General features: G+C 29.6%; 1 protein-coding gene across 1 annotated transcript in view; it reads left to right on the top strand.

Annotated features, from left to right (window-relative positions):
* Positions 1-23,344, top strand: part of LOC142329497 (uncharacterized) — a 237,641-nt gene extending 214,297 nt beyond the window's left edge. Inside the window, exon 8 of the mRNA XM_075374170.1 lies at positions 23,247-23,344. Coding sequence (XP_075230285.1) covers positions 23,247-23,344 — 98 coding nt within the window. The remainder of the gene's footprint in view (positions 1-23,246) is intronic.
* Positions 23,345-24,227: the final 883 nt, after the last annotated feature.

Raw genomic sequence — 24,227 nt, 5'->3', positions numbered from 1 at the left:
AAGGTCATTTTTCTCACGCTCACAAAAGTTTATCTTGGTTTAAAAAATACTCCTATTTCATAAAAAAATACGTTACCATTCATCAATGTTGGTTTTTGTTAGTTAGGCTGTAAGCGAAACGTACAAGAGCTACAGATCTAAATAATACTTTTAGTATAGTAACAGTAGTGGTCAAAGTTGTTTGCTGCTATACACTAATTAATACTCACTGTATTAACTCCACGATTTCCTTACGTTTGTAATCTTCATAATTCAATTTATAATAATTTATTTTAACATTAAGTCACGCTCCATATAATAATAAATTTAATTTATTAATTTAAAATTTATTTATTTATTTAATAGATAATTAATAATTTATGAGTAAAAAAAAAATCTAATTAATTTTTTTTCTGGTTAATCTATTAATTTAAAAATTTAATTTGATTAATTTATTAACCAAATTAAATTATCATTGTTTTAAAAAATTAAATGAGTAAATGGTCATCGTTATGTTTCAGAGTTCTGTGTTATACATGCACTGTACGTACATAGTAAATAATTATGTATTACTCAGTGCGCAGTAAAATATTTCGTAATATATATGGATTTTTTCGATCTGAAAAATAAAAGCTTTAAAAAAGTTTTTTATATTGTAAAGAATAAAAGATTATTTAAATTGTGATGTCAAAGTTCCGTATCACTCATCGTTTTCCAGAATTAACGCCATCGATGTGGAAATCGTAGCTTGCCTTTCATGTACAAAGTTCTGGATTCGACTTCCGTTCGGAATTAATATTTTTTATGAACTAAAAAAATTCTAACTATTATAAAAAAAAAATCCCTTTCGGCACGCCGGAAGGCGGATGTAGATTTCATCTGCTAAGTAGAGGATAAAAAAGATTTCCACCTTTAAGTTAAGAAAAACTTCAAATTTACTCAATACAGTAGTTGTATATGAAAAAATGTTTAACATGTTTAGCATACGACAAGCCCCAGTTTATTACAATTCCAGCAATATTTTTGTCATCCCTTGCCGTAACGGTTGATCATATCAAAAATTAGTTCAGACAAAAGTTTTAGGTAATGTTTAGAGGACTAACGAGAACTTTAAAGCGATTCGATACTCTACCTATTAAGAGAGGTATGATTCATTTTAGTCTTCGAAACCCCATTTTTTCAGCCACCAGGGGCAATGGTTGGTGATATAAAAAGAATTTTACTTAGATAGGTTTTAAGCCCTTATCTAAAGAATAGTAGGAACTTTTAACAATATTCGATATTTTACTTAATAAGAAAGTTATAGCAATATATGTTTTTTTAAAAAGCACCCCCCCCCACACCCCCCAACCTTCATGGTCCGATTTTGACCGTTAACAAACTCGACCGAGATTTTGGGACGAGTTACGTTTAGGGAACAATTTGAAAGGGATTAGTGCAAAATAATGGCAGTTAACGTGTCCACAAGAAAGTGAAATATAGATATATAAACTTTTTAGCTGACGGTAGTTTTGGGGTCTAGGAGATATGAAACGAGAAGATTGTCGAAATTTTCCGGAAGTCGAATCATGGTACCCATTACAATAGTTGGCTTTCTTATGAAATCTACCTAAAATTGAGCATCAGCCTATTTTTTCTAATTTACTGAATTTAATTTACTTTTTGTTTAATGATTTTGCTTTTTACTTATTTTTAAATAGTTCTATCCAGAAAATGTATGGAAATTAAGTTTCTCTAACAGTATTTCTTTTTTTAGTCTTTTTCTTGGATTAGGTTTACAGATTACTGAAAATCAGCATTAATATCTTTTAATATAAAATACTCTTGGCAGTCTAATATAAAAGCCTTAATATAAAAGATCAGCATAATAAGGTGAAAGGAATAAAATTGTTTTCATCTATTTGATAATGTCATAAAAATTAGGTTTTCTTTTAAATTCTGAAGCAGTTTTCTTCATTACATTCTTTAATTTAATTTCCTTATAAGGTAACCTGACTGATTGTACAGAATGCAATACAGAAAATTGCTTATTTTTAAAGTAATATTGGTAATTAAGGAACTTAATAAAATACCAAGGTAATTTTTTTTATGGCATAAAGTTAATAGGTGCCGTGGATTAAGAAAATGCGGAATTATGAAGAGTAAGATATGGATGGTATAAGTTCAACGATCATTTTAACAATACTTTGGTGCCAAAGAGAGAGGTTATGGTAATGAAAAAGTTTACTTCAGAAAACACTGAAAATGTGTTTGCTGCCTTACTACAATTTCCAACTAATTTAGCAAGAATATACTTACTAAAAGTAAATAAACTACCTACCCATATTTTTAAAGAATAAACATAGTTTCAGTGCTTTACAACGGAGATTTAATAGTGAATTGTGTATTTAAACGGAAAATAGTAGAATGAGAAATTCCATGTAATTAAAATAACTTTGTTCAATGCCTACATCACAGAAAAAGGTAATTTAAGTTGATTTCTTTTAAAAAAAAACCTATTTAAACTCTTAATCCAAGGCAGAGTTCTTTGAGTGATTTCTGTCTTAAATAAATGTTTTGAAATATTTATTGAAAGCAGCATCCCAGAAAACGATTTAAAAAAAACTAGACTACACAAAATGCTGTCTTTTTCTGCAGTCCGGGATTGCATCGATACTGTGACAGTTTTACTTATCCATTTTCCCTATCACATTTTACTTATCACAATTTTCTCGCCCCGGGTAATCCGACAGATCCAATCCAATCTATACCGATAATCAGATCAAACAAAATGTTAAATAAATGAATTAACTACTAAAGATATACGTGATTCGGATAAATGAGCGATAGAATCTTTCGATCGCATTTATTCGAATCGTAATGGACAGCAACGCAATCAGTTTAGTAGTATCTAAAAAGAAACTTTTTCTGACTGTTTAAAAAAAATGTTTTATTTCTGAAACAAAATGCTTTCTTGTGCTTCACTCTGTGTTATGAAATCCAGTTTCAAAATTTGCAATTTCTAAGATGTTTTTTTAAATAGTTTAAATAAGTTCAGCCACTATAGAAGATAATTGGAAAAATATAATAATATATATCATTTCCCCTCAGATATTTCACTGAATTCAAAAACATCTTGTTTATGTTTTACTGAAAAAGATACAAAATAAATAAAATATACTACCGTAATTTACAATCTCACACTGTCAAAAACATGGTTATAGAAATTTATTGTTGACAAAATTAAATTACGTTCAACCGCAAAATAAACATCGTTATTTATTATTTCACATTCTTTCGTATGAATTTTGTATTTACATATCTGCAAATATAGAATTAATATAACAAAGAACGAATAACGTGGGCGCTGTTATTTTTTTCCACTTACTAATAAACGAATACTGATATAACTGTGTAAGGTTTCCAAGCCGTGTAGATTGTGGCGTTTCTTTTTCTTTGTCACCACTTTAACCGCCCTCTTCTTGTCCCAATTCACGTTTCTTTACTCCCTCCCTCCTTTTCAACCCGCACTTCAGCGTGCACCAATCTTAATGTTCAGTCTCCTGTAAATAACATGACAAGACTATATAATATAGTACTTAAAAATCAACCGACGTTTTTGTTTATATTGTGGCATACTCCTTCAATCGCTACTATATTTTGTAATTTTATATATAAATTAACCTTAAAAATGGAAAATTTTATTAAAAAAAAATTATAAATTCTCTAAAATAACTTAAAATGTTTGAGTAAAATAGCCTAAAAAACTAGAAAAAAATATTAAAATTGAGTAAAAATAATAAACTGTTATTATAATATGATAAAAATTATGTTGTACATTTCATTAAAGTCTTGATAACAACTTTAAATGACGATGTACTTATCGTTTATACGTTTATAAAAATGTTGTTTTACACTATATATTTTGGATATATGTCATTTTTAAGTTCATAACTTTATGTAACAATTCCAAAATAAATCTACCTGTTATATATTAAAATATGGAATTTTTTTAATCATCATAATATCAACTCTAAGTTGGTTCTAGCATCATGTTCGTCTCCGCTGACTTTAAACTCATTTTTCCTATGGTGACTCATCAAAAAGTAGCTATTACCTTCGTCACTAATTCAATAAATCTAAATGATTTTTACTTCCTTGCAGCCTGCAAGGAAGTAAAGAAAGTAATGTGATCGCGAAAAATTCTGTTTTCAGATTTCAACGGAAATATCCATTTTGACCATCCCTGAATCTATTTTGACTAGTTTCGGCGTGTGTCGTCACGTATATACGTACTTATACATACGTACTGTATGTATGTATGTATGTACTTACGTAAGTATCTCGCATAACTCAAAAACGATTAGCCGTAGGATGTTGAAATTTTGGATTTAGGACTGTTGTAATATCTAGTTGTGCATTTACCCTTTGATTGCAATCGACTGAACCAAAAGTATCCAAAAAAGCCCAAAATTAAAAAAAATTGGATTTTGGACTTTTTCTTAATTGTAGTAATGAGCCCTCATTGAGAGATTTTTAACGATGTAGTTACTTATTTTTAATAAGTGTTACTTATTTTCATTGGTTCCAGAGTTATAGCCAAATGAAATTTTAATTAATGAAATATTTGGATCTTGTAAGGGTTTCCCCTTACATATCGGTTCGAATCAGACTATATCCCATTTTTTTAACTTTTTTTTTAATTTAAATGTACTGATTTATTAACCTCTAATTGTAAAAAAGTTTACAGTAAATAATAAATTCAATAATAACAATTAAAAAAATATATATGAAAAAATATCAAAAGTTATTAATGAAATAAAATTTTATGTAGTTTTCATTTTAAAAAATCTGTTTATGTAATTTAATAGACGTATAAGGAAGTCATGAGGTGTTCACATCATATTTTGTATAATAATTCAACCATTAGGTGTTCTCTTTTATTAGACAAAAAGAATTAGAAGACTAAACTTCTTGTTTTCTATGATTTTTATAAACAAGATTTTTTATTAAAGATTAGTTTAAAGTTTCTTAGTAACGATTTTACTAATTAATTCAATAATTGTTTGATTTTACTAGCAATTCATTCTTTGAAATCGTTTCAAATAGTATCAATTGAAACAAATTAAACATCAAGTCCAGCTCTTTCTCTCATGAAGTATCTACTTAAATTAAAATATTTATACCTTGGCTGGGTACCCTTACTGAATTACTATATTTATATTTTTAATCAATAAAAAGAGTGATTCTGCAAATTTATCATCAATCAACTACAAATCAATCAACATTTAAATACATTTTTAAGATTGATAACCTAACAAAGAGACTAATAAAAAAAAGCTTTATCTTAAATAATACCCACTACCCCAAAATAATTCTTCTTTCTAATAAATGCCTATATATTTTTTTCTGATTTAACACAATATTTTGTTTAATTTATCAATATTTTTTGTGACATTTTTATCAAAACGATGAGCAAAATTTAAAATTAAATCGGTTCACTAGTTTTTTATACATAGTGGTATGGGTATATTTATGTACATTATTGTGAAACTTAAAATGTTTTTATTATTGTAGATAGAATTTTGATCTGTTTTCATTTAGTTGCGAAAAGTAATTTAAAATTTTTATTCAGACTGTATGTTCTTGGTCTACCTCCTACAACTCAGAATTCCAAAGAAGTTGTTGACATTATTTTCTTGTTACAAATTGTTTAATTAATTTGAAAATTTAATTTTCTTTACAAAATTAGTTTTCAACTAATAAAAACCCTCGTTGATTTAAGTAAAAGCTCTTGAAAAATTACTGTGGAAACTAAACGGTAACTCATTTATTTTGTTCTGTGTTCCAAATTCTGTACTAAAACATTTAATACAATACACATTTATTTTATAACAATAACTATCTGTTGAGTCGTCTTACCTGGTTGAAAAGTCGCTGTTTCTGCCACTGAAATTAACAACAAAAATATTTTTATTTTTTAGCGACTCTTTGAAGAAAAGTGCAGTATAACTATCGGTCGTATGATGGGAGTTGGAGGTGAAAATTAATTTTCTTTACGTTTTGAGGTATGAAAATTATGAAAATACCATTCATTTAGATTGCAGTTTTCTTATATATTTATTTTTTTATAGGCCTGTGTATAAAATTTTGTGAATCGATAACTTCCAAAACTACTAGATTAATTTCAGTGAAATTTAGAGATGCTGTAGTAGTGTAGTGTGTAGTAGTGTATCTGAAGTTGCAAATGTAAAAATTTGATGAAGATTGATCGAATCGTTCCTGAATTACACTTAATTTAACGTCGAAAAACTACGAGCAGGTTATGTTAAAAGTATGGTTCGTTATGATGCTGCTGTATGTGAACGTGGAAAAAATAAAATAACGAAAAGTCGGTCTTCTTGCGCAGAAGTGAGCAAGATTCTTTCTTTCCAGTATTTCTCAAAATTAACAATTGATTTTGTCGTAATGAAAATATAAATTAGGAAAATTAATTTAAAAGGAGATTGTGAAATAGGCAAAAAAATGATGGTTTTACAATAAAGATGTGTGTTGTAAACAGATCATGCGAACCGGTTGCTTAGTAACGAATCTAATATTGACATAATGTTCGCTCTGATAGACCTACAAAACAGAGTTTTCTTATACACGAGTCTCGGCTTGCGCTATCACATCAAAATAGATTTTTTGATTTTTTTTATTCTGTGACAGTTTACTGAATTTACTTTTTGATACTCATTGTTCCTTACATTTCGAAGGATTGATTAAAAATCCCTAATTCAACATCTCAAAATTTGTTTGAGTTTGTTTCAAAATTTGTCCTACAGATCTTTTTCAAAAATAAATTTTTTAATTTAAATATTTATAATAAAACCTGCAAAAAAAATTCATGAGACCAGTTAAAATTAAAAATATTTCTTACTAGCCTTTTGTGCAAGTTGATGGAATGAGTCATATACTGAAACCTGGTATGTTGTTTTAATAAAAAAAAAGATAGCAGATAAAACAATAAGAATTTCCAAAAGCAGATCTTTCACTAGTCATCTAATCGCTTTCAAACCATACGCGCAGAAAAATTTTCACTACGGCATGAAACTGTTTATTCGACTTATTAAAGAAAAAAAAAGACTTGATAAAGATTTAATACAGACACTTTTTATTAAACTTAATTTATCCTTAGAACTTTGCGATGTAACTAACAAAAAATCGTTTATTTGTTAATCCAAGATCTGAATTATATGGATACTTGTAGGAAATATTTCATTTAGGTCTATTCCCCTGTCACTACAAACCATTATGAATTATTTAAAAATTTATATATGTTTTTTAGTAATGAAAAAATCCATAGCTTATAGGATAATCTTTATATCAGCGTTATTCAAAACGAAAAATAAATTGTAAAATACTATATTTAATCCATTTAAAAATTTCGTCGCTATGCAACAGTGTTTAAAATAATATTTTTCTCTGAATAACTCTTTATTATTTGAATTTTCAGTAATCTTTTATCCTCTGTAATAATGCTAGCAAAAAAAAATGAACTTGTTAATACCCAATGTAACGATGCATAGGTATATTTTATTCTAAAATCAGAGTAATCATTACATTTTTTCTCAAATTTAAATAAACAAAAATACGATTAGAAAATTACGCTAAATAATTATTCCACACACATACATATTTATTGACAGATCGCCCTACAATTCAGTATTAAATAAACATATTACAGAAGTAACATTAGTATTTATATTTATTTACCTGCAAAATCATTTCATTAATTTCCCAGTAGCAATAAAACAGGGTGGGAATAATATTTCGATTGATATCTGACCCAATAAATAAATTAACATTTGTAATAATAACCACTAACACGAGAAATTCAATCGACCAAAATTAATTAAGCTTCATTCAAAATGAGACAGCGATTTTCATTAAATATTTCTAAGAACACGAACATCAGAACATGTAAATTACTCACTGTAATTATAGCGAATTAAATCACTTGTATGATTAATTTTCATGTCAATTTTATTTTAGCAGAGCGATACAAGGATATTAAGTTCGGAAATTTACGTTACTAGAGTTGTGTTACTGATTTTTCATGAAATTAAAAATTAACAATTAGTCTCAAATTCACACAAATTATTGTGACACGTTTTTTTTTGCTTTCTAAATCCAGAACGACCGCACACTTTATTACCCAAAATTTTCAACGGTTGGAACCGTTAGGAAAGTTAAAATACTTCCGTTAATTTCTAAAATCTATTTACTTTTACTTACCCATCTAGATATCCCTACAGCTCTAGAAGGGAAAGTATTGTAATCAGCCCAATTTGGGCATATGCGAACTTTTCGCCGCATCTAGACGTATCTGATGCCTAAAACCCAAAAATCCGAATGGAAATTTGCCGGATGTTAATGTTCGTGTGTGTGTGCGCGCGTGTATGTGTGTGTGTGTGTTTGGGGATTGACCTCTAAATCACCTTATATCTCCAGAACCACTGGACCGATTTTGACTAAATTTGGTCAGATTGCTTCTGTATATGGGGCACTGATGCCATTAAATTTTTAATCTAAAAGGTCTTGGGGTTGAGGCTGTAGAGCAAGGTCACCCTCAGTATCTCGAGATTTCGCCTAATTAATATCATATTTTCTTAAGCACTTTTGTTAGCAATTAAATAATATTTGAGAAAAAATTTTTTGCAAAATCGCAACCCCCCACCACAAAAATGCTGACATAGTCATCTGCTTTGTTGTGAAATCACAGGTGAGCGGTAGAATTAAATAAATTAATAATATTTAAAGTGTAAAAAAGTAACTCGGTCTAGTTGGATCTTGAACTCGATCGCCCGGCTGACTCGGTATCCGGTGCGTTAAACCTCGCGGCTATATCAGTTGCCAACCATACAACCAAAATTTGTTCTATGTAAGTTGTGAAATTACATTAGTTTAGTTAGTGCCGACCATCGCTGCTCGTACCGCCACTCACGCGCGAATTAAATACGGTGTGTGTGTGTGCGCGCGCGCGCGCGCTTTAATTAGAATCATTGAATTAAGAAAAGAAAAATTATTATATTTAAATAAAATGATAAATATTTTTAATTAATTTGTGTGTAAGCCGTGCATCAGAAACAACCCATAGTTTTAGGGCTTTCCCGGAACGCGTGATGTATTTGTCTAAGAGTATCGAATAGGACGATATTATTTTAAATAACTTACCATTTATAATGCATAAAGAATTACAAAACATTAGAGTATGACGTGATATGATGTAAGGAGAATATCTATATATCATACAATTTTTTCCTGCAGTAAATTAGAAAAATCAAAGAAAGAGACGTTTCATATAGATTGTCGCCGAATGGCTTCGACGGCACGTGGCACTTTATAACCTTGTAGTAGCCCTGAGAAGGGCTGTTATTTTCGTCGATTGGCTTCAATGGTTTGTTGTAATTTATAACATGTGGTAGCCTTGAAAAGGGCTTCTGAGAAGAGCTGTTGGGTCCGGAAGCTGGTCTCCGGCAATGGCTATAGTCGGGAAGTTGTGGCTCGTCCATTGAATTCAGACTGGGTTTCTTCTCAGCGGCAGTTGGGTCCCCAGATCAGCGTGGCAGTAGTAGCCCCCAGAGCCCCGCAATGTCAGGTCGGCATCGGTCATCTTTCGCCGGCACGGCCGAGACGGTTCTCCCAGAGCTATCCCACGTTGGCCGACTCCTGCTGCTGAGTCCACTGGCCAGGGAGATTGAAGCCGGACGAGCTGGAGCGGGAAGGTAGCGCCTGTGTCCAGCGACGGGCCGGCCAGGGGTCTGTTGCTCCAGCGGGGATGTTGGCATCTGCCGGGAAGTCCCAAGTTGAGGCGGCAAGGGAACTTCTGTCTTCTTCCATCTTCTTTCTTCTTCTTCTTCTTGGTCTTCTCCAGGTGATGGTCGACGATGAGTTAAAAATTCAGTCTCGTGCACTCTCTTTTATTGGAGCCTCTCTCTTAAAATTTTATTCCGAGTTGTAAAATAGGTCTTAATAATTTGTCTTGTTTCAAAACATAAATTTAAATTTAGTTTACAAGCTACATTCCTTAATCGAAACAAACTAACAATTCTTCATGAATAAGTCGGAACAAAAATTTTAAAAATGTACAATTAATTTTATTTCCATGGATACTAATTTTATTTTTTAGCTATGACCCACACTTTTTAAAATCATTTAGTTATCGCGTTGAAACGGACTTGTAAAATAAATTCCGGTAATCAATCCAGGAACTGCGGCGTACCAGGCAATAATAAAACTGCCTCTACCACAACATTTTTTTTTTTTTTTTAATTTGAAAATAGGTTTAAAATTTAACTTTGAACGGGTCTATTTACTGTTTCTTCGTTATTGAATAACAAGCCTTCTTTCAAATCAATAATTTTAAATTATTTTCAGTATCAAAGTTATCTTTTTAAAACTGTGTTTATAACAATTTTAAAAAGATAACCTTTTTTATTATAACGATAATAATTTTCAAGCTACGTTAAACTAAAAATTTTTTAATGTTAAAAAAAATTGTAAATTGCAGTATAACCAATTTCAATTTTTACTTTGTTACCCATTGCTATAGGAGAGCTATAGCTACAGAGTGTAGTATGGTAATCGGTCCAATTGGGGCATATGTGGTTTTCACCGGATCTACGTCTTGACACCTAAGGAACCCAGTAAATCAAAAAACCAGATGGAAAGTTTTTGAATCGTCGTCGGTGTCGTCGTGTGTGTGTGTGTGTGTGTGTGTGTGTGTGTGTGTGTATTGTGTGTGTTCTGGGGTTGACCTCTAAATCACCTTTACATCCAGAACTACTGCACCGGTTTTGATTAAACTTGGTCAGATTACTTCTATATGTGGGGAATTGATGCCATTAAATTTTTAACTAAAAAGATCAAGAGACTGAAGCTGTAGATTAAGGTCACCTTCAGTATCTCGAGATTTTGCCTAATTAAGATTTTATTTTTCTTCGACGCATTTGTTAATTTAAAAAAATAATACTGTTTCTCAAAATAATTTTTTGTAAAATCGCACCACCACCCCAGAATATTCTCTAAAGTGGGTACAGTATGTCATTAGTACCCCCTTTCACCACAGAGCACTTGTGTAGCACTGACGTACAGCTATGCAGTCGTCTTTCTTTGATTTTCTGTTAGCCTCCGGCACCAGCTGTGTTGTAACGTCACAGGTGAGAGGTAGTATTAAATGAATGAAAAGTATTTAAAGTGCAAAAAAGTATTTAAAGTGGCCGTTAGTATCACCACACCAGCGCGAACGAAATACGTCGCACTTTAGTCATAATTGAATTAAATAAACAAAAAATATTATATTTAAATAAAATGATAAATATCTCAAATTAAATTGTGTACGTAAGCCGTGCGTCAGAAAAAAAGCCACGTGGCAGGAAAGTACTACAATTGTGTTGTCAGCTTTTTTCGGTGAAATGAATGATGGGAAAAAATACAATTTGATTTCATAGTTGTTTAGAGAACATGGTATTTTTTTAATCGATATAAATTTTTTTTTTTTTTTAAGCGAACAGTTTTATCTTGTTTCATTCATTTTTTTTTCATCCTAAGCTAATAAATTTAATTTAGGAATGTTATATTCAAAAACATTTTTGTTTTGACACAACCGTGTTTTGCAGAATCGTTTTATACATACGTTACTTTTGTAATTCAATTAATTCTAGTATGGAGCTACTTGGGAATAAAAGTTATTGACGAAACTTGTACATCATCAAACAACCTTTACCAAAAAAAAAAAAATAATATGATGCTACCACACAGTGAATTTCATTTGTATTTTTAATTTTATTTTAATGAAAAAACAAAGCATGATAGAGCGGGAGATTTTTTAACGGGTGAGAGCCTCGCACTGCCGTCAGTGCGGGCCTGACGGCGACTGGCAGAGCTTTATCCTCCCCTCACGGAAAACAAGAAGAAAAAAATGAAGAAACAAAATAACTTTGTATACAATATGTAAAAATAAAAAAACGAAGCTATATATGAATTCCAAATTCTAAATCTACTGTATTAGGCTATTTTACAAGTACTTAAGTGTAGGCCCAAATGTACGCAAAATATAACACCAAAATATTATTAAAATTATAAAATTTATTTCCAATATTTTTCTACATTCTTAAATTGTACTTTCAGGTGTGTTATAATAGCTTTTTTTATTTAATTTCTTCACCACAGAAGCTTATAAAAGAAGCTTGTGCATGGGAATATGAAAATTTGTAGCTTATGAAAAATGTCATGCCTGACCGGAATTTGAATCCATGACCTGTGAATGAAAGGCCGAGACGCTACCACTCCGCCACAGAAATTGGCGTTTCAATATTAATATTATTTTTTGTATTGTAATACATATATTTAACAACAAAAATTCTAAATAAAATTTATGCTGGCGAATTTCTCCAAATTTCAACATATCAAAGTAATTTTGATCCTTAGGACACATATTTGACTCTATTAAAAATGGAACACACAAATCCTACTAGAGGATTTGTGTCTTCTTGTGTTAAGAAATAGCTAGGGAAACAGCATAGAAGTAGTTGTTTCTATGCTGTTCATATTTTTATGATGAAAAAATCATAGTTTTTATCATATTTTTATCATAAAAAATCATTTTTATGATGAAAAAATCAAAAAATCATAGTGGTTCATATTTTTAATATGAACTACTCTAGAATAATATTTCAGTTTAATCATCTTAAGACAAAAATATTGATATATATAAAAAAAAATCTCGATCCGATAATTTCAACCAAAATGGCGGGTTTTTAACCCTTATTCTTTAATGTTTATTCATCGTCGGCATATTGCCATTACCATTATGAATATACATTTTGTCTTAACGAATATACAGTTGTCTATGACGATTAAGTATGTGGCTTACTCTGATTGAACTTCTTAGTTCGAGATAGAAATCTAAAAAAAATCTATAAAAATCTAAAGTGCTACTTTACTGGGTAAGGCTGACTTCTCGAGAGTAGCCGTCCAATTAAACAATGACAATGACATTAAATTTAGTAAAATACATAACTTTCTGAAGTCGATATCGGTATCGAAATTCAATAATTCTCAAAACGATTAAAACTTTGTTTAATTTATATAAATCGTCGTTATTCTCTTCGATTTTATTTTCAACCAAATTTATTTTTACGTTTATTACAATAATAATACAAATTGATCTTTTATAGACAACAATAAATTAAATTTTGTAAATCACATAATAACTGTCTAAAGTTTGAAGACAATGATCGATATAAATAATGACAATTTATTTATGATTTGTAGTAGTGAGACCGGTGAGGTTTGAACAGTGGTAAAATACTCTCAGTATTAAGTATTTATTTGTCTCAGTCGTAAGAAAGCTAGAGTTAAAGATTTGTAATAATTGTTCATAGTTTTCGCGGTTATCGGGAAAAAACAATAAAAGACATTTTCTTTTTATATAATAATAAAATTAGAAATGTAGCGTAGTGTAATGTAGATTTTATTATAAAATAAAATAAAAGTCGTATTGTAATAATACCATAAAAAAACGCAAAAATTATTTTGTTATTTAATAACTAACTATATCAGTATAACGTTCAATAATATTTTCTGGCAAATATGTTATATTTTTACAAATGGATAAAAATGTTGTCGACATAGTTGGAAGTCACAATTTTATATCCCATGAATTCATTAGTTTACCTTTTCACAAAAATTATTAAAAAAAAAATCAATCATTTGTTGTATTTTATACTAAAATAGCGTAATCCTGTGCATTTTATATCAGAATAAAAAAAAACGACGGCAAATCTAAAACTAGAAAATCAAACGTACGACCGTTATCATCATTTGAATGGAATGAGTAAACTAATAAACTAATAAATTACTCCTTAAAATTTTAGTTTTTTTCTTACATTTTATCACTGCAAATTTACGTAATTTTTGAATTAATTTTACGTTTCTAAGTTGGATAAAAACTTGTCGACATAGTCGATTGGCAAAATCTCAATAATTTTAATTTCGCAAAATCTATTAAATTCGTTTTTCACTAACATTCCTGAAAAAGTTTAAAACATTTTTTTATCACTTTCCAATTAAAGTAACTATTTTCCATTATGCATAAAGAAGATTTTATGCTCATTTTAAATTAGGATAGTAAAAACGGATGGAATTTAAATTCATTTGTATGTAGTTTTCTGATTAACGATCTGTAATTGGTTGGAACACGTAATGTAATACTACGTTATCATATGATTAACTCCCTCTTTTTCTGTTTTCTGTCCTCCGGAACCACCTTAAGGTGTTACTTCAGAGGATGAATGAGGATGATATGTATGAATGTAAATGAAAAGTAGTCTTTTACAGTCTCAGTTCGACCATTCCTGAGATGTGTGGTTAATTGAAGCCTAACCACCAAAGAACACCGGTACCCACGATATAGTATTCAAATCCGTATAAATCATACGGTTATCTGCCCTGAGATAAGTCCCTGGCACTATGTTCGCCTCCATTTTGCTGTATTCGGCGGAACATTTAAGATCTTTATAGTTCCTATTCATTCATTTTTAGATCATCTACAACATTTACTCTTTTTTGTATCTTCATCTTTGTAGCACTGTATTAATCAATCCTTCTCCTCTTATGATATGACCCAGCCAATTCATGTTCTGATAAAGATTCTTTTTTCATTATCTCTCCTCCTCTTATTTTAATACAATTAAAAAATGCTTCTAATATAATTTTTTTTTAAATCATTTTTAGATTTTTTTTAAACCGTTGCTTTACTTATGAGTTTATTTCAATAAAGATTTATCATAATTCTTTCTTTGTATTATTTTACAATCTAACATAAATATCAACAAAAAAAATATCAGTAAAAAAAAAATATCCACATGTAACATATTTATAGAACAATAATAATTTTACACTCAAAATAAAAACATTTATGAACGTAATAACGCGATTCCATTCGAAATATTCTTTATATATAGAGTTAAACAAGACATAAATCAAGAAAAATATGGCAAGAATTTCAGATCGATACAAACACTCTACTCTATATTGTGACAAATGTTTCTATCAAATCCACTTACTGCACAAATACATGATTTATCAATATAAATATTTTTATACATCAAAACGCTATAAATAAATAATTGATCAATTTTTTTTTATAAAAAATTTAATTTCAAATATTGAATAATTTTACTTCTTAGTAACAATAAGTTAAAAAATAAATAATCCGAAAAATTATGTTAAAAACTTAAAAACAAGAATTTGAATATTTCATAATAAATAAATATTCGAGCAATCAGAATTCAAGATGGAGTTCGATCTGCTATAATTACAAAAATATGTTTATTGTAAACGTTCAAATATAAATTTTATACTTTGAATTTACTGTAAAAATAATTCTAACTAAAGTAATATATTTATATAAAATTGAAATACCTTTGTATGTAAACAATGTAAATTATAAAAAATAAGTTTATATGTAAATAAAATTAATATTTCTTACCTAAACGCAAGTCTAATGACAAATCTTGCTAACTAATCAAATACTGGAACGTTATTATTTTCTCTATTTACTATATATTTTTTTTTAACCTCCGGATCCGCAATCAATTCTTTCTGCAGAGGATGAGATGAGTGTTTTGTAGCGAGTGTGACAAATGCCATGCCTGACCGGGATTCGAACCCAGGACCCCCTCTATTGCTATATAGATAATATTAGAAGTTATCTTCCATTTGACTAGTAAAATTAACTTTTACTGTCCGATAAATTAAAGTTATATAAATTCTTATTTATTTAGTTATTTTTTTGAAATGAATATATATACTAGCGGACCCGACAGACGTTGTCCTGAAGCGGCATTATTCTATAATAAATGCACATACATAAATATAAGTAACTTAATCAAGTTAAAATTAGCAGGAACGTGTTCTAAATTTCATTAAAATGACTATTAGTATGATATTATCAGTTTGTGATTGTTGTATTATTGTAATGGGTTTATTTATTAATTATGTGTAGTATGGTTAATATTTATTTTCACTAAATATTGAGATGTCCGATGAAAATTGAATTAAAAAATCGAAACGTCGTAAAATTAATAATAAGTGTAATTAATAAATTTTCATCCACATTTAAGTGGATACTACTAATTTTCACTTAACAGCATTCTAAAAAAGTAACTCCTACATATTTTTTTTTTGTTTAATAATTTTGATGTTCATAACCATGTAATAGCTTAATTAATCAATTAATAAAAAAATTAAAGCACTGTAAAAAAGCAACGTAGTTAAAATTTTAGTAGAAATTTTTATCATTTTTCTCATTCTTTATTTTAACATCTATTTTATCAAATTTTAGATAATTGTAAACTAAAAATAATTTTAGAAAACTTTTTATAAAATTAATCAGCTAAAACATTATAAATTCAACTTTTTAAATATACTTTAAACAATATTATAAGTAACTTATATTTTAATTTTATAAATGTTATAATTTATTTTACAAACTTAAATTTTTATTTTCAAAGAGCCGTTCAATACTTCATAAATTGCATAGAATCAAATGAGAACTGATAATTTAAATTTGTAGGTTAAGTTGATTGTTATTGAATGCACGTGTATACATCATTAAAATTCATGAAAAATCATGTAAAATACTCACTTCAATACTGCACCTTACAAATTTGCACAATGTACATTTTTTAATTAAACTTTGAAACGTTATTTCAATAAATAATAATATAATATTCTCAATACAATTCTAGCAGACTCGGCAATGCTTCGCTATGCTGAGTATACACACAGATTAAATGACAACAATTGAAAGTTTCATAAAACCTTAAAAAACTGAACATTAGCAATTTAACAAAATTTAACCTTTCACTTTATAAAAGTCAGAATGTAAATAAATCCAAATGGCAAAACAACAGCACTACCTATCGGATTTAATTCACACCACTCTATAATCACAATATTCGGTGGAAAATAAATTTTTTACGAAAAGTGTTGTGGCTGCAAAATAATTACAATTAATACTGAACATTAAGAAACTTACAAAACATTACGGAACCTTATAAAATTTCACCTTTAACTTTATAAAATTCAGAATGTAAATAAATCCAATTGTCAGAACAGCACTACCTATCGGATTTAAGTCAAACTATTCTCTAAACACAGTAGTCCGTTAAAAATACGAATTTTAATGTAAGAACAACACTAAGCTACAACACAAGTAACTGATATGCGAAAAAGCAACAAAATAAAAAAAATTCCTAGAATCCGATCCGGGTTTGACTGATAAACCAAAAATTAAAAAAAAACTTCTAAAACGCGATTGCAGCTCTGGCTACCGGACCCACACGCTGCCTACCAGACCCAACTGTGAACCTTAACCATCCCAAGATCAACAACACATATATAAATGTTAAAAAAATTTTCACTTCAATACTGTACCTTACAAATTTGCACAATGTATATTTTTTAATTACACTTTAAAACGTTATTTCGATAAATAATAATATAATATAATATTTCTCAACACGCGCACAAATCTAAACGCGATCGCAGTGCTGCCTACTTGTTACTTAATCAGTTGAGATTTTGTTTACATTGGCAACGGCCATACGGGCTCTTTGTGATTGGTCGTTGTGTTTGACAGCGGCCATCTTGCATTGATTTGGTTTTCCTTTGTTTACACTTCCATCTGATTTATTAGCCTCTTATTTATTAAAAAACTGTTTTCTCGCGATTTTTTGTAACACAAATAACACAAAATTACGAAATATTTTTCTTAATTTGATCGCAGCATCAACTGTTAGGACAAACTTTATTAAAATAGAATATTATTGAATATTCGATACTGCGATGGTAGCGCAATCTGCCGGATCCAATGTAAAACATTTCAAAATCAACAACTACTAATAAATAAAAAATTAATTAAAAAATCATTTTCCAGTGGACCAAATTGTGAATCTAAACCATTCTCGAATCCCCTTGAACACACACAAAAGATTTCATCAAAATCGGTCCAGCCGTTTAGGAGAAATTCAGTGACACACACACGCACACAAGAAATATATATATATAAAGATATAAGATATATATATATATATATATATAGGAGAAGATATATTTTTTTAAAAATAGAATTATAATATTAACACTTTTAATATTAGCTTTTTCATTAAAAAAAAAAGGTTTAAAAGATACTGAATCAGTATAAAACTCCATGATTACAATTGATACAAGTGTAAAATAAAATACCATACATAAACAATAAAATAAAAGAATAATCTGAAGGTTTTGGAGATAATTTTTCATAATAAGCTTTCATTTGAATCACCATTCAGAATAAGATCCTTATTTTTATTACCTATTTAACAGAGTTACTTTAAGTCAAACATAACAAAATAATTCTGAGTTTTCAGGGCAGAAGAGAAATTGAGTTTGGAGGGGGTAGCTATTGACTTGATGTTTGCCAATGACAATGTCATGTTCACCGACAGTGATGCTGAGGCCACCGGTATTCTCTATGATATCTCCCGCATTGTCCAATCTTATGGCCTAAAAATAAATGCGGATAAGACATATGTACCAACAACAGACGGCTCACACCTCATCGTCCAACTGGATGGTATGCAAATTGAACAAGTGCAAGAATTCAGATATTTGGGCTCAATGATCCAGGAGAACAAAGTAGCACCTACGGTGGAAATCCGCAGTCGAATTGGTCAAGTAACCGCAGAATTTGTTTCTCTAAAGTGGTGCTTGTGAAAACAAAGCAACATCTCGCTGAAAACCAAACTTCGTCTTTTCCGAACCCTGATCCTGCTAGTTTTACTGTACGGACCAGAAACGTGGACACTACTTAAGACAGACCTGAGCAAACCTGAAGTGCTCCAAATGTGATTCCTAAGTAAGATCATCAGTATCACTTTACGATCACATCCGAAATGAGGATATCCGCCATCGCTGCGAACAACAGCCAACAATCGAGGAACAGATTCAAAACGAAGACTGCGGTGGTGAGTCCATGTCTGCAGAATGACTGAAACCCGATTATTTTACTAACTTTTCTGGCATGGACTACTCACCCACTGGAGAGTCCAACGAACAGCTCCAAAGAAAACGTGGATCAAGCAGATAGATGATGATATAAAAAACCGCAGGCTAAAGCTTAATGAAGGCAGGACAACGGCCATGGATTGCAATGCACGGAAGCGTCGTATTAGTGAAATCAAAAACACCATTTCCACCCGCAGCAGCAGACGGGCTTAGGAATCGATCCAATCCAAACACCAGCTAGGGATCAAAAGAAAAAATATGTCAAACATAAATGATTGTGTTTGTCAATCCCCAAATTTTTGTCTTTTACCTCAGATTTCTCAAAAACTACTAAAAATACAGTTCTGGGACCTATTTAAAAAATTTTAAAATCATATCTCATATAAAACTGCTACATTTACCCAGTAATTTGAGTCCCAAGAACTACAGTTTGGCTTAATATTACCAATACCCAGAAATCGGCGAAATTTATCGCCAGCTTACAAAGCGTATCCGAACTTAAGTTTTGATGAATTTATTTTTTTATTTTCACCAATAGAACATGTTCTGAAGGTTTGTTCCATTTTTCCTGAATTACTGTGTGCGTGTGTATATATACATATGAAACTTTATTTTATATTTTTTAAGCCCCCAAAGTATTGTTATTAACACGGTTCAGTAACAACATAACTATAGGTCTGAACTTTGTAAATCAAACGAGAGAGTAAACTTGTTGATAACTAAGATTGATTGCTAATATTTTATAGTACAGCTTAAAACCGTTAACAATTTCTATCTTTGTTTACAATATGCATTACATAATATATATATATATATATATTTTTTTACAAGATCAACTTATTGATGTGCTATTTAACCATCCTTATCATCTAATATAATCCGATCTACAATATGGATGTATTTTTTTTTTATCTATCCTCATTAGCTGTGTTTTCTAGGAAAATGATTTCATCTGATGGAAAATTTTCGTAAAATTTCATTTTACCTAACCTTTTTTTTCTTGAGAATTAATTCACCGCAGAAGTTCGAAGCTTATACCTGGGAATAAGAAAATTGAAATTTTTTAACCTATGAAAATGCCATACCTGACCGGAATTCGTACCCGGATCCTCCGGATGAAAAGTCGAGATACCACCACTCCACTACGGAGATCGACGGAGATGTGAATACCAAACAGACAAGGTGAAGACTTGACATTTTATCACAGTTTTGAATATATCTAATTAGTAGAAACACACCTCTGTTTAATAATTTAAAATAAAAATTCTATGTTAGTCTGTGTAATGACATTCTCTGAATGAAATTTGTGTGTAATGGTAACATTCTCAAACAGTTGCCTTCTTTTTTTTTACGAAAACTAGGAAGTTTATTCGATCTTGATCCTGAGTCAAGGCGGTATAATATTTAAGAAATAAGCCCGGGGTGGTTCCTTGATCTGAGGAATGTATTCATCATCACTTTCTTGAATCCATTAATTTTTTCTAATAAAAAATTAATTCAACTAAATATTTAATCCCCATAAAGATTTGAACAACCTTTTTTCTGAAACAAATGTTTATAACTCCGAAAATGTCCTCCCGGTGTTATTATCCTGCTTACATCATAGGATACATTTACAATATCCACGCCATCATGAATATTATAAAGTAGTTTTTATTGTTAATTCGATTTATATTTCATAGAAGCTAAGCAATCAATTAAAAAATGTTACTGTTGTGTCTAACTATTTGTAATACAAAGGTTGATGAATTACAATATTATGACTTTAAATAAATTACGTATATGACAAACCGGAATTACTTTTCAAGTTTTATGATAATACTGACACCGATGGCTTGAATATTTTAAAGATTTTCATTGATTCTTTTATTTGTCCAAGAATTATTTTTTTCTAAAAAACAACCTAATTCAAAATTTAAAAAAAACCTGGGAACAAGTTTTATATGAACTATTTATGACAGTTTTTTTTATACTTACAAGTAACAAGAATTACTTTTTTACGCGAGATGATTTTTTTTTTTTTTAACAGACTTCAAAAAACAAAAGGAAGTTCTCATTTCGACCCGTAAAATTCTTTTCTTCATTATTTTTACAAATACCATCAATTAAAATAAGGTGGTTCCATATTGTTACTGAGTAGTATTGGATCATTAAAAAAAATTATTCGGTAAAACACTCTAATCTAGGCAGCAGAACAAATTTATTGCTCTTATAAAACTTCTGCATTGAATACTTGCCTTACTCGATGCTTATTTCTGTAAACGAATATGTCTTTTACCGACTCTTTCGTTTTGAAATTTTTCACGTTGATGCTTTCCTACAACAGTGAATGAATATTCTTCAGGAATTTCAATAAAAATACGTTTCTGGATCGATGGAAAACTGTGATCTTTGTTCTTGAGTCTCATTTGAAACCGCTTGTGGATCAAATAATCTCAAAGTTCCCTTACAGATTACATTTCTTTTGATAATGTAAATTTTATTTACTAACACATTTTAGACAGCCTCTGCTAATGTATGATATCAGAAACTTGATTCCGAATCCTATGTATCTTTTCCCTCGTATCTTTAAGTTGTTTTGAACGAGCCTGTTTGTTCTAAGAGAACGTTCTTTTCTCTTACCAGTCCTTTGCAGGCTTGGTAAGAGAAAAGACTTAACACTATATTTTAAGTCAAGTTATGTAAAAAAAATCCATTCGGGAGCCGGAAGGCGGAAGTAGATTTCACCGGTGCTAAGTAGGGAATAAGACCCACCGGGTTGGTCTAGTGGTTAACGCGTCTTCCCAAATCAGTAGATTTGGAAGTCGAGAGTTACAGCGTTCAAGTCCTAGTAAAGCCAGATATTTTTACATGGATTTGAATACTAGTTCGGTGACACCGGTGTTCTTTGGTGGTTGGGTTTCAATTAACCACACATCTCAGGAATGGTCGAACTGAGAATGTACAAGACTACAATTCATTTACACTCATACGTATCATCCTCATTCATCCTCTGAAGAATTATCTAAACGGTAGTTACCGGAGGCTAAACAGGAAAAAAAGTAAGAATAAAAAAGATGTCCACCCTAAGTTAAGAAAAACTTCAAATTTACTCAAAACAACAATAGTTGCATGTGAAATGAAAAACAATTTCACATGTTTAGCATATCACAAGCCCCATCTTACAATTCCAACTACATTTTGGTCATACACAATTTTGATTCGAAGAAATTATAAAAATAAAAACATTAAAATAAATGTTTTTGAAAAAAAAACTTTCGCCGATTCCGGAAAAAATCATTACATGATGATGTACTGGGAGAAAAAATAACTTTCCATTACATGCTCAGTACAATCTTTGAAAACTTATCTTTGAAGTGGGAACCAAATTTTAGAATTAGCCTAAAACCTTAATTAATACCCAATACATATCTCAAGCGCTCGAAATTCATTTAAGATATGGTTCTAACATTTAAAAAACTGATTTCAAAGATTATATTGAGGGAATAATGGAAAAATTAATTTTTATTTTCTGTAGAATTGTTTTAACTTCTTGGAGTGGATTTTATTGAAGAACTTTTTATAAAAAAATAAATAAATATATCTAGGTTGACAGTTAACAACGTAAGACTTTTTATAAAAAAATATTGTAACTATTTATAAAAATTTGTTAAAATTAATTATATCTTTTTTATTGTAGTACATTACACCTAATTCCAAGTGACATACTTGAATAAAACACCGGTATCCACGATCTAGTATACGAATTTGAATACTGAATCGTGGATACCGATGTTCTTTGGTGATAGGTTTCAATTAACCATACATCTCAGGAATGGTCGAACTGAAACTACAATATTACACTTCATTTACATTCATACATACCATCCTCATTCATCCTCTGAAGTAATGCCTAAACGGTAATTCCCGGAGGCTAAACAGGAAAAAGAAAAGATATAGTTGAATAATAGTTAATTACTCTTTAGCATTTTTTTCTACCATAACTATCCACATATCATTTTAATTTTAATATTACTACAATAAAGTTGTTTTTTTGCTAAATAAGGGAAATTTAAAAAAAAATTAAATAATATTTATTACTTCATTGATATTTTGGTAAGATTTAAAAAAAATTAAACAAATGCATCCTGTATAATTTTTTATTTACTTTTTTTGAGTTATATATAATAATACAAATATTTATTTTTCAGGTTGTGATATGGGTGTTGTACCATGGCCTGTACCCAGTGATGAATCGCCAAATAATATTAAACTAGACGAAGAGCCTCTAATTGTTGATACAAAGTAACAGTCATTAACTGATTAAGACCAAAATAATTACCGATATTTTTTATTGTGATTAATAATTAGTATATAATTTAATATAATAAAACTGTCATTCTCATAATTTTTAATAAGTAATTATTATTAAAATAATGAATTATTAGAAAATTAATTAATTAAAGATTTTTTATTTATTACTTTATATAGTAGTTCGAAATATTTTTTAGTTATTACTTCTTTGATTCATGGTTTTAGAAGAGAATGTATGGTTAAATGTAAACTTCAATACAAATAGAAATCCAAATTGTGTGTTTGTTTGTGTGTGTGCTTGTGTGAGTTCGCTCGTGTGTTTGTCGTGGGGTTATGATAAGTTTTATTTCCTCGTATCGTTTCGTAGAATATTATAGATGTATATGTATGGTAATGGACATTAGAGAAACCACATATCAAAGAAAACGAAATACGGGTTATGAATTTAATTGAAATAACGTAATTGCTACTCGTATTTGCTATAGCTGAAAATTTCTACCAAATATCTTATAATTATTATTTATTATTTTTAATAGGTAAAACATTTTGCCAAAAAAGTTTGTTAAAAATAACATTGTTTTGGACAAATATTATTTAATTTTTCTTAAAAGAAAACATTTAATTTAAAAATAGTTTTCTAATACAAAGTAAAATAACCATAGAAACGGTAGACAAGAATTTACTTTACTTGATAAGAAAGTTGGATTGGGGAGACTCCTTCAGAAGTTAGAAAGACTTTTCAAGATATAAAATCACGTTAGATCTTTGTTTATGTGCCAATAAATATAATATATTATATAGTAGTTCAATTTTTTTCCGCTACATGGTAGCGCTCAACAATGGCTGCGCGTAGCCGCCCGGTGCACCACGTGTCCGCT

Source organism: Lycorma delicatula, chromosome 8, assembly GCF_047948215.1.
Source record: "Lycorma delicatula isolate Av1 chromosome 8, ASM4794821v1, whole genome shotgun sequence".
Classification (NCBI taxonomy): domain Eukaryota; kingdom Metazoa; phylum Arthropoda; class Insecta; order Hemiptera; family Fulgoridae; genus Lycorma; species Lycorma delicatula.
The sequence above is the reverse complement of the archived record's forward strand: the minus strand, read 5'-3'. Positions and strand labels throughout refer to the sequence as shown.